The sequence below is a fragment of the Diplotaxodon limnothrissa genome, linkage group LG18 (assembly GCF_057381915.1).
Source record: "Diplotaxodon limnothrissa isolate DT_005_m linkage group LG18, D_limnothrissa_male_GT1.1, whole genome shotgun sequence".
Lineage (NCBI taxonomy): Eukaryota > Metazoa > Chordata > Actinopteri > Cichliformes > Cichlidae > Diplotaxodon > Diplotaxodon limnothrissa.
This window is the reverse complement of record NC_140613.1, coordinates 10,675,515-10,687,591: the sequence shown is the minus strand read 5'-3', so window position 1 is coordinate 10,687,591 and position 12,077 is coordinate 10,675,515. Positions and strand designations below refer to the sequence as shown.

The 12,077-nt window shown below is 42.2% G+C and overlaps 1 protein-coding gene across 1 annotated transcript; it reads right to left on the bottom strand.

Annotated features, from left to right (window-relative positions):
* Positions 1-632: 632 nt before the first annotated feature.
* Positions 633-10,983, bottom strand: ralbp1 (ralA binding protein 1). The gene is made up of 10 exons (XM_085377867.1): positions 10,921-10,983; positions 8,681-8,983; positions 6,146-6,577; positions 5,707-6,056; positions 5,041-5,202; positions 4,151-4,282; positions 3,712-3,822; positions 3,510-3,631; positions 2,531-2,651; positions 633-2,358 (listed from the first exon to the last, which is right to left on the bottom strand). Exons 2-10 carry the CDS (start codon positions 8,928-8,930, stop codon positions 2,056-2,058), a joined length of 1,983 nt encoding a protein of 660 aa, XP_085233993.1. The 5' UTR covers positions 8,931-8,983; positions 10,921-10,983; the 3' UTR covers positions 633-2,055.
* Between the last annotated feature and the right edge of the window lie 1,094 nt (positions 10,984-12,077).

Genomic DNA, 12,077 nt, shown 5'->3' with positions numbered 1-12,077 from the left:
ATCTTTATGGTTAAATTTTTCCAGCACCTTGTTCAATCTGTGCCATGAAGACATAAGAATTAAGCCAAATCTAAAGGAACAAAAATGTTACAACCTTGTAATAACAAGTTGTACCTAATAAAATGCCCAGTGAAGGTATGTATAGCTCTATGGTTAATATTAATTGTATATCTATAGAGCCAACATTTCCTGGAATGCAGTAGACTATGTAAATCTACTCTTTTAAATTACAACCATTGCTTCCTTCCAAGAGAAAATGGTCATTATGTTATGTGAATTCAAGTCAAGCTTTAATTTTGAAAAGACAGTTCCTAACATCCGTTGTTCTCTTAGTTTTTTTAGTCCTACTTGACAAGCCTAGTTTCCAAATCGGAAACCAGTTAAAGCCCTGACCAAAAAAAGAAAAAAAGAAAAAAAGCTGGGTGGCTCCACTATCTCTTGAGTAATTTGTTTTCAGAGTCAAAGTCCAGCTTTCTATTCTCTCAGAGATGCTCAGGTTTGTATTTAGGCAGATACTGTGTAATGGAAAATGAGAAGTACTAAATATGGAATACATGTCCAGCCAGACATAGTCGAGTGAAAAGGTAAACTTGAGGAAAAGAGACAGTGAGATAATTATTTTAGACTGACACTTTATTCTTCACAGCATTACTGTCTGTAACAATCAGCTACAAAAGCTCAGAACAATATGAAAATAACCTCACGAGAAGCTTCTGAGCCTGTTCTAGTTTCATGGAATCGGGAGTCCAGATGAGATTGCATGGATTTGCCTGTGACCAAAGCAGGGCAGTCGCACTCGCGTAACTCCATACAGGTTATTAATGGTAAAAAAAGAAAAGAAAACAACAACAAGAAGACAAAACACGAAGAGCTGAAAATACAGTATGTTTGCAATTTTACAATAATATACAGAAAAAGTAAATCAGGACACATCTCTGCCTTAAATATTATCGAACAATGACATTAGGTTGCAGCAGACACGGATCAGCTGTGAAATGAAAGGATTGAAGAAAACCTCCACACATGAAGAGTACAAAACAAAGTGTCTCCACCCATATAGGAAGCAAAAAATAAATCATCAGCACAGACTTGTTACATCCTTATTAAACTGGACAAATATGATCTCCCGCTCTTCCTCGTTAGTGCAGCGCAGGCAAAGGTAACTGAGAAGACGACTGCACTACGGAGCAAAGTGTGGCCTCCAGCTGTTTGTCTGCGTTTTGCAGCGATGAACACACATTTGTTATTTGGCTGTTCGTGTTTTCATCCACCGGTTAGTTGCGAGGTGCAACACTTCTCTGTATGAATCTGCCGTTCAAAAAAAGAAAACGAACCAGAGACTCTACAATATATTTATTTGTATATTTATATATTACTAAAAAGCTGCAACTTAAAATTAATGTACTTCTTGAATAGTCATCTGTGTACTTCAGAATACTACTTAAATATATAATATATAGATAGACCAATCATAAATTCTTCATCATTCAAAAAGCTTTTGTTATCAGTGGTTCTCTGGGGCATCCTCAAGTTATGGCACAGTGGTCTCTATCCAAAAGAAAAAGTCAAATTTGCATCAAGGTAAGGGATGAATCTGAGCGACAGGGACTGATGACATTTGTGGTCTAGTGATCGCTTCCTGACTTGCTCACCAGTGAGAAATAATCTACAATCTACCCTCTCTTACTCTCATTGCCTTCATTTCCCCTTCCTGCCCCTTCCTTCCTCCTTCATACAGGCTTGGCACGGCATATTTGAAAACATGGTCCCTGCTAGTCTCTTACAGTGGTAGTCAGTTGTCCGCTACACCAGCTAAACCTAGCATTTGTTTGTTTTTTTCAGGGTGGTTTTTTTGCATGAGGATGTGAAAAAGAAGGTTAGGACACCAAAGATGATATAAAAGGTTTTTCCTTGTCTGCCACTTGGTGGACACGGTCACTAATGAGCTCTGCAATGTGAAATCTCCAGCAGGATAGCGAGCAACGCTGCAGGACAACTGGCCCACGGTAGAGACGAACACCAGCACAGACGACCATCAAAAGCATCACAGAGGTCTCACATGTTGGTGTCTCTCTTGTCTTTGTTTGGTGAAGGCTTTGATGGATCCTTAGCTGCCTTTCCGTTGGTGGTGGCAGCAGCTGCATCGGCGGTAGGAGCCACGGCAGCAACGGAGCGCTTGGTTTGCTCATCGCTGCGGGCCTCCGGGCTCGGCTGTGTGGGTGGAGCCTGCTCGGCTGGCGGCTGGGCGGTCAACTCCTGCTGTAGCTTGTGGCTCTGCAGGAGGCGAAGCTGAACGCGGAGCTCCAAGATGGCCTCCTGCTCCTCATGGATGGCCTGGTTCAGGTGAGTGTTTTTGTTCTTCAGGGCAACAAAGTACACATTCAGAGTTAGATCCTGTAAAACTCCAGCCAATACTTTCACTATTACCAGAAACAAAAGCATGCTGAGCTTCTGGAATACGAATAACCACAATTTTGTCAAACACCGCAGGACCACCGCAACAGGTAGTGGAGGCTGGATGCTTTCTCACCTCTAGTTCCTCGTTTTGCTTCTGCAGATCTTCCAGTATCATCTGCAGCTCTTCCTCATCCTCGCTCTCACTTTCGCTGTCTGATGAATACTCCTCTGTCTCGCTGCGACCCTGCTGCCGACTGCGGAGGAACACAATGCTGGCTTACTGCTAGGATCTAATGTCGTGTTTTACTTCATGGTCCCATAAACTTGTCCGACCAAATACACGGTCTTAAAGCAACTTAAAGCAAGACTTAAAGTGGCTGCCGAATGTTGACTGGTTCACAGGTGAGCTGGAATAGAGCAGGGAGGGATACTGGAGTTCACTGGGAATGGGAAAAAAACTTCAAAGATCAAAATACAGAGTATTAAAAGCACAGGCAGTGGCTGCAGTGGACACTTTTCATTGCTTTTAACACTCTGTTTCACTTCAGCTCTTTGTGTGTTATCACTTTGCTCTCCTCTGTGACTGGCTGATGGACCAACAACAGCACAAGCAAGAGTGGCCCATAGACCCAAGTAGCCCATACACCTGTTGGGCCACATACTTGTATAATGCCTCTATCTGGCAACAGAGCTCACTCCAGGCAGACGGACAATCCCTGGACTTGAGTGGACAGCGAATGCACCATTTCTGCTCGACCATAAAACCAGAGGGAAAACATCATGTTTTTCTCTCAAACGGGCTCAAATGTCATCAGGGGTATTGCTGCTAATGAGGAGACATTCACAGGGGTTCACACAATGCAATGGTACCAGAGTGTTGTCCTGAAAACAGCCCAATATGGTCCTTCACGCACAAATCAAAGGACACAACAAGACATCCACTGAGGGATCTGAAATCAGCAGTCACACTGAAAATGATCTAAAGATCCGCAAGAAAATGTACCTGACTGGGACATTGACCACTTTTACATCAGGTATAGATTATAAATTTTACACTTCCAACACTGGAACTCTTTGTTCACACCTCATATTTAATCACTGTCCTCTTTTACCTCTGTATGTCTGCAATCTCTGCCCGCAGCCTCTCGATTTCCTCCTTCTCAGTAGCAATCTGTCTACGCAGCACCTGCTCAAGAGAGATCAGCTCCTCCTGCTCCGTCAGGATCTCATTCTCCTGATTATCGAGAGAACGAGAAGACATTTAAAGGTTTTCTTGGCAAGCTGTTGATCGATGTGTTTTTATGAATTACTCACCTGTGCTAAAAGGAGGTTGATGACTTCCTCTTCATTCTCAGTCATCTCCTCCTTAGAAACGTCTTCCTTTGACAGGCTTGCTATCTCCTGGGCTATTTTACTCTCGCACTCCTAAAGCCCCACGGAGAGCAGACACATACAGCACAGTTAGAAAGTAGTTCTAGTTGAAATAACAAGACAATGCTTTAATCTTGGTCGATTCATCTGCATTTGCCTTTTTGTTGTTACTGTGTAGGGCCACATTATAGTTTATTAAGGACTCCCAGCTCAATTTAATACAGACTAAAGAAACAATCTTACTGCTGTTTCCTACCTTAATGAAGGTTATAATTTCTATACATCTCAGAAGAGGTGGAAATTCAAACCCTCACTGGTATTACTGGGTATACGAACAGCTATTGTATCCAGAGAAACATAAATACTGACATAGACAGATTACCTGACGTTTGGCCTCCCTCAGTTTGCGTTTCAGAGCGGTCAGGATTCTCTGAACCTCCCAGAGCCGCTCCTCTTTGGACAAGTCCTTCACCCCTGCCTGCAGGTCCCGGTGCAGGCAGTTCAGGAGGAACTCCTACACACAAATACCTTCATAAATATTGGCTGAAATTTACTTGATGACAACAATCCGCTCAAGACAAGTAGAGGAGCCAAGCACATTTAAAAACGTAGTCAATATGAGAATAAAAAAGTCCAAGTATTAAGTAGCAAAATAAACCATATAATCTTTTTAAAAAGGGCAGTCTGAGATTCACGCATAACCACTTATAAATGACAAATAAAGTTAGTTGCCATGGATAATTAACATGATTTGAGCATCATAGGACAAAAAAATCTACAATAACTTTTCAGTATATTCTAAGTTAGGTGATCTAGGAGGGATTGAGATGTGTGAGCCTCCTCTGGGATGTTTTATTGTTTTGGAAATCCAGGCCACGAAGGAACATTTTTTAATGTTAAAGAAACAGCTTCAGCCGAGAGACTGGGGTTCAAATCGACAGACTAAACCATCTGAAGCTGACGTGTTTTCTGGCATTTTCTTTTATATACAGGTGAGTTCTGGCACACTGAGAAACAAACCCAAGATAAAGATGTGTACTGCTGACAAGACACTTTAATATAAATAGAAAAGGCCTTAAAGCTGCATTACTATGTTGTAACATTTTAAAACCTGCTTTAAGGGAAAATCATCATCTGCTTATATTAAAAAAAATAATTTCCTTTTGCAGCAGATATTAAGATATGAAGCAAAAGAAGAAACTTTTTTTTTTTAAACTCATTTGTTCAAACACTAAAATAGGCAGTCATTAGTTGCCACAGGACCGAACCCACCTGCCGTCTGATCTCCTCTTTGATGCTCTCCTGGGTCTCGGGCAGAGCCGGCATCGTCGCCATGTTGGACCAGCGGAGTGGCCGCACCACTGGCTTCAAGACTACATCCCCAAACAGCTCCTTCACGTGGGTGAAGAACATGTAAAGGACACGATTCCCAATCTGGAAAGGAGGCACACGGATCACCAGAGGGAAACGAGCACAAAGCTGAATTGTATCTGCACCAGTTCCTCCACAATACAAATTCCTGCATGTTTATTTAGCCTGATTAAACTGGCCCTGGACTGTGCTCATTAAGTGGGAGAAGTATTTATTTAACAGAGTTGTGGCGGCTGCTGCTGCTGGTTCAGAATAAGTGGAGCACCTACAGAGATGTCCCCTATGGGAATAAATTAGCTTCACTAAACTGGGCCAGGGTTTCAGAGATGAACTGACTCTTTGATCCAATAAAATTTCACTGGTTTGTTGCTAGGGGGAGGGTTGTTTTTTTTTTTTTTTAGCTATATCTGAGCCTGAGCCAAAGCGCCACATTATTTGATGTTTAGTTTGCCTGTTGCTGGAAAATTGATGTTCTCTGCCCCAGCTCATGATCTTCTTGCATATTTCTTCCCTTTCCCATGTAACGGTGCATTTGCATTTTCACTGATTGATCTCCTTCCCACTGACCTGTATGGTGGGGTTAAGGACGATGGAGATATTCTGAATATTCATCTTCGTCTCTGCCTCCCTGGCAATGACGTGGTCCATGTGTGTGACGAGCCAGGACAGAAGCAGTCGGCTCTCCAGCGGCACTTCGGTCAGCAGCCTCTGAAACTCCGTCACCTTTTCGGCCTCGACCTGCCGACCGCAAGCATCCTCGAACCACTGGGCCAAGTCTCGACCGAGTATGTTTTCGGGCAGCTCGCGGAGGTACTGCTTCAGCAGGCTGGCGACCGTGTGAGGGTCATACTCCTCCAGGCATGGGCACTCCTCTCGGTCATACGCAGCTTTCAGTTCATCTACTTTGGACTTCATACCTGAAAGAAAAAAAAGAGCCAATGTGAGTAATCAGAGACGTTGTTTAAAAAAAAAAAAAGGAAGAAGGTAGAATCAAAATGTTTGATACCTGAAACCCGGTAGATGCCCTCACACTTCATCCCATAATTTTCAATGTAGTCCACACACTCTCTAAAGATGGCTGGTAGCTGGATGCCATCATACAGAGCTGTCCTCTTGATAGCTTCAGCCAGCGGGGCTCCAAAGATGGGCCTGAAGGTGGGGGTCTCCACTGGGACCGGTTCTGCCTCTGTGGCTGGTTTCTTCTTCTTCTTCTTCTCCTTCCACTGTTTCACCACATCTGCAGCTGTCAGGTCCTTTGACTTCTTATCCTTGGCTTTGTCCTCTTTGGGACCCTTCTCTTTCACCTTAAAATCCTTTTCTTTCTTCTTGGAGAAGCTCGGCTTCTTGAACACGTGGATTCCCTTGGAGCGCTTCATTTTGGACGGGCTCTCTGCTTCGTCTGCCGAGCTGTCCTCCTGGAAGGCGGCGTATCCTTCCGCTGTGAAAGTAAATAAAGAGTAGAAGAGGCAGAAATCAGGTTAGATCTGAAGGGAGTAGCACCTCTGTTTTCTAATCTCCGTCCTATAACCGAACTATGATAGCAGCGAAACAGAAAGAGGAAGAGAAACGGGTGAGAGAGAGAAGATAGCAGAGGAGGGGGAGAATGAGGACTAGGAAAAGAGGTCAGCCACTGATTTAGCATAGCTCCCACTGCACCTTACAACGCTCCTCTCCAGAACAGCTCACTCTAAGCTTTTTTTAAAGTGATAGCGAGGGGCCCCTTGTCACTTTCAACCTCCTAATTTTATCTACGCTGGGTTTCCCCAAGAATGGGCTCTGTGTATCACACCGCTGCCTGAGACACACCTTCACTGGGTTCAGTGGGTGTGTGCTGAATCTGTCCATCTCTTCCTCTCTCCCACCATATCCTGGTGTAGGAGCTAAATCCAGGCATGGAAAAATCATGACACAAAGTGGACGACGGTGAAAAACATCCCCAGCAGAGGAACATTTCACACCACTGCAGCCATCAGGATGGAAACGTGGGAGTAGCTCGCCTCATTAGTACTGATGTGACCTTTAGCTCCCTCGGTAGCTCCCAGTTGTTAAAATACAAGGTTTGAAATATTCTACATTTTTCTCCTTGTTGATGAATAACACAGCCATGTGCCGCCCTCTAAAACATATATTAAAAAAAATGTTGGAATGTTTTTGAAAATGTAATCTAATCTTTGGCTCAATTAAACTAGATTATAGGGTTTGTAGTGATTTCTATTATGTAAAACCTGTCCTGCTGCGCCTGTGAGAACAACATCTGACAGCTTTTTATTACCAGACTTCATTTCCTGGTTGTTTGGAAATGGTTGCAAAGCTATAAAATCGTCCTTATTTCATAAACCAGCCCAAGTCTGATTATAAATGTGTGTCCTGTTGTGTTCTACTGTTGTCAGTATTTTCTGTTTATCTCACTGTTTTAACCTCTTGGTCTCAATTCAACTTTATTTATATGTTGCCAATCATCTCAAGGCACTTTATAATGTAAGGCAGAAACCCCACAATAATATAGATAACTCAAACAACCTCCTTTAAGCAAGAACTTGGCAAAAGTGGGAAGAAAAAACTCCCTTTTAACAGGAAGAAACCTGCAGCAGAACCAGGCTCAGGGAGGGGTGGGGCCATCTGCCATTACCATTTGCAGGTGAGGAGGAGACAGAACAAAAAAAGAAAAACACTGCGGAATAGAGCAGGCGATAATAAGAACTAATCATTAAAGGGAAAGTGGTGTATAAACACAAAGTAAGTGAAAAAAAGGTATTGTGAAGTATTTTGAGAGATGGGTGTCACAGTTTAGCACCCACTATAAAAGCACCTTTTTCTTTCAACTGTACAGTGTACTCTGTTGGTTGCCATAATACTACAATGCAATTAGAATTAAGGTGCTACTACAGTTTATTGCATGATAACTCAAGCACAAGCAAACACAGCGATAGTGGTGATAACACAATCTATACTGCAGAGTTGGATATACTCAGTAAACTCTGGCCACCCTGCTTGGCTACCGTTACGTGGAAACACGAGGCCTTTTATGTAAACTCTGGACAACATCAGAGTTTATGTCTAATCAGAACTCGATACTGTCTGAAGTCGCCTTTTCCCACATAGCACACAGCAGGAGACGATAAGAGGGAAGTTCTCACTACTGGAGTTTAGATTAGAATGTCCTCAGTGTACACACTCACTCTCTTTGAAGTCAGCAAACAATTAAGTTCTTTTTTCCCAAGACTGGACTTCAGTCACACTTTGTGTTAGGGAGCTAAAGTTTAGATGTTAGATCTAACATTTGGGTTCTCATGTGCACGTTTTTTCAGGTAATGCCTGGAAAAGTAAAAGGTTTTAGAAGAACCAGATTATCATATTTCCACATCCAAGAAAACTGTTTTTTTTTCTACACAGGTATACATATTTAGATCACCTGGTGCTAAAAAACTTTTTCAAAGTGCTATTTTCAGAGTCAAAAATAAGCCTGCAATCTCAAATAGTTCACTTGTGCTATACTGTCCTTCCCTCCCTCAATCCATGTTTCCCAAAAAAAGCATCTTACTCCTTTTCTCCTTCTTCTTGAACTTGTTCTTCTTCTTGCTGTGCTCTTTGTCATCGTCGGAGACGTAGGCGTCGGGAGGCTCGTGGTGATGTCCATCGTGAGGCGGCGATGGTTCCCCGGTGCGGTACAGCCCGGGGAATTTGGTGGGGCTGATTTCCTCAGAGCTCGGGGTGCGGGCCACGCCCCCGGGGTGCTCGGCCCTGCGCTGCTCTGCGGGGCTGCTACTGGGGGGCAGGAAGCACTCGGTCATGGCTGCTTTGGCCTAATCACTCCTCTGATTCACACGTCACCCCTCCATCACACCTGCAGTGGGCAGAAGTACAAAATTCTGACTCAAACCAGTGTTTCAACTCATTGTTCAAAAATCTTTTCTACAAAAACATCAGTAATTGTGCACCTTTTCAGCCATATAATCAGACTAGAGCACTTAGCTCATTTGTTAATGTTGTAGTTTAATCTCAGGACCAGTGACTTAGATATATCCTGTGGATACCGTATGCTGTCTTTTAAAACCTGTTCGGTATAACAGAGCTTAATTTTCTATGTTAGAGCACACTGCAACGATAGAAATATGCTTTCACAGCAAGGCAGATAAACTCAAAACAGAATCCAATCATTGTCAGAGAAGTATGTCTACCACCAAAAACAAAGATCAAGTTGTTAAAGCGAACAACATAGTTATAACACAATTTACCGCTTAAAGTTAAACATGTTTAACATAAGACTTTGCAGACAGATGAGAGAATGTATGTAAAATAATCACGATCTGTAACCGATCTTTAGATGTTAAGGTAGCAGAACAGTAAAACAAGCTGGAACTCTTTCCTGTGTTGTCTTCCTTTGTTTCTAAACAGTACGATGATAATCCCTAAAAAAATGCAACTGCACCAGTAATGTCCACCCACCAGATGGGGCTTCTGTCATTCAAACAATCCCGCATCCAACATGTCAATCCAGACAGCTGGAGTAGGAAAAAACCAAACGATCACCTCACCAGTCAGAGACACAGTGACTTATCTGAAGCTCATCATCTCACATTACTGTAAATCATGTGATGGGCTGTATGCAGACAGCTACCTGACACAGCCCAATGGCTGTCCGCACTGTGGACGGTAAACAGAAAAAGGAAGTGCTGAGTACTTCCACGTGTTTAAGGAAGTGAGTTAAATTACGTGACTGCACCTATTGATTCTAAGGTTTTGTAGGCTGAACATCATGATTATTATAGTTAACTAAAACTAGATGTGAAAAAGAAACATGTTAGGTAACTGGGATATAAAATAAGAAATGAAACCTTAATCTTAAACCAGTCATGAGTATCTATAAAAGGAGATAAAAGAAAATAAGTGCACACAGGAAATGTCAAGGTTATTTTTCCCCCCCTAATTTAGTCAATTCTGAAGAAACATGAGGAGGCTTCAGCGCAAGTGTTTGGGTTTTTTTTTTTAAAGACTGTGATGTTTAGATGATTCATCAGTGTTGTGTTGGTCTTATCAGAGCTACTTACAAATACCCATCATATTACATATATAAAAGACTAAGACTGAAACAAATAAAAGCTACACATAGTTCAATAGTAAAGACCAAGCTGAAGCTGGCAAACCTACTCTGGAAGCTAGTCTACAACTAACCTGGTCTGACAAAATGATCGTTTGAAGACAGACAACTGATGAAAAATATACAGGTATGAAAACTATGTTTAACATCTCCTAGATGATGGACAACAATACATAACAGAAATTTATTTAGGGTGCAATGAATTCACGTTTTTCAAGAAAATAAGCAGCCACATGTTCCTTTAAAGTATCCTAAATTAACTCTGGTTGCAAACAGATTATTCAAGCCTGACTCTCTTTTAATCTTCCTTCGCTTTGGGCAAATTAAATCACCATTTTCTGCTGGGTTCCTTAAAAATGACGTTAGAACAGCTGGCTACTTATTATCTGCTCATTTGTTTAAATGGCAAGGTTCGTTTCTGTATCTTCGATGAATTTACAATCAAACTGTCACAGAGAGCTGCCCTCCTGTGAACGTAGGGCCCCATATGCTAACGACAGTTCAGCTAGCTGCCATCCTGCTAAGCTAGCTGGTTAGCCAGCCTATCAGTAGCGATAAAAACCGAAGATCCGTCCAAACAAAAACCAACATCTGATACACAGTTAGCTACAGATGGTAAACTATATTTGCTAACCGCTGCATTATGTTTAATCAGGCAAAACACAAAAGGCGAGAAACTTTACCAAGTACTATCCCGTTCCGTTTATTTCACAGTATAGCTTCCGGCTGCCTGTATATAATAAACCCATCTGCGCTTGCGCTCAAGCACAAGTGCGTGTCGGGAAATGGAGTTAAACGCAAATAGAATCGTGTTTAACTCAAGTGAAAGAAATAGTGAAACATCTGTGAGGGAAAACAGGAGAAATATAACTGAGAAATATCATGGTCCTCTTCTTCTTGTTTCATGTGTTCCCTTCATGTTACCCCATCCATAGCATCCGCCTCTATCACACCAAACCTTTGTCTTCAAACTGCTCAACCTGAGCCGTCTCTCTGATATACTGATTTCTAATCTTGTCCATCCTGGTCACTGTCAGTGAAAATCTTTTTATCAAATCCACTGTCTCCAAACCATACACCATATGAGAACCCACTAGAATCTTGTAAACTTTTGCTGCTTAAACCCATCTACCTTCACTGTTATACCTGTCTCCCTCTCATTCACGCACATTCTTCTCTCAAGAGCATACCTCAACCTCTCCAGGCTCTCTTCCACCTGCTCCCTACTCTCACTACAGATCACAATGCCATCTGCAAAAATAGTCCACAGAGACTTCTGCCTGACAATCACCCCTGCAAACACAAATGGCCACAGAGCTGATTCCTGATGTATCTGAAATGCTTGTTGCAGACCTCATTATTGTCTGGCTCCACATACATGCCCTGTATTGCCCTGACATACTCACATTATTAGCATATGTTTGCCTCTATAAGCTTACAATGGCTCATTCTTCTGTCATTAGGTAGAACTGAAACTTACATCAATGCACAAAAAAAAGATAACCACAAGTACATACACACATACATATATATGCCTTGACTAACACATATTTTCCTCAGCAAGTTTGTTGTTACTGTAACTTCCAAAGAGCAGTCACAGCCTTCGTTTCAGTCACAGGTTATTTTAAAGCATCTCTTCTTTTTCCTTAATCTTCCATCTGCCTTTGCTTTTCCTGAATGCAGCACAGAACCTATCCCAGCGGTTCACACACTGCTGTGCTACAGTTATGTCCATAGGTGTTTGGACAATGACACATCTGTTTGCATTTTTTAAACAAGGGTGCAGACATAATCTGGCCATGAAACTGCTAATTAATTACCGTTGAGTGTCAGAAAAGGA

What these genes read in the sequence shown, in the direction of transcription:
- ralbp1 (XM_085377867.1), bottom strand. Translation starts at nt 8,930, where the DNA reads ATGACCGAGTGCTTCCTGCCCCCCAGTAGCAGCCCCGCAGAGCAGCGC. An exon ending in GGGCATCTACCGGGTTTCAG is followed by an intron (nt 6,057 to 6,145) that starts GTATCAAACATT and finishes TTTTTCTTTCAG; the next exon opens with GTATGAAGTCCAAAGTAGAT. An exon ending in TCAACCTCCTTTTAGCACAG is followed by an intron (nt 3,632 to 3,711) that starts GTGAGTAATTCA and finishes CTCGATAATCAG; the next exon opens with GAGAATGAGATCCTGACGGA.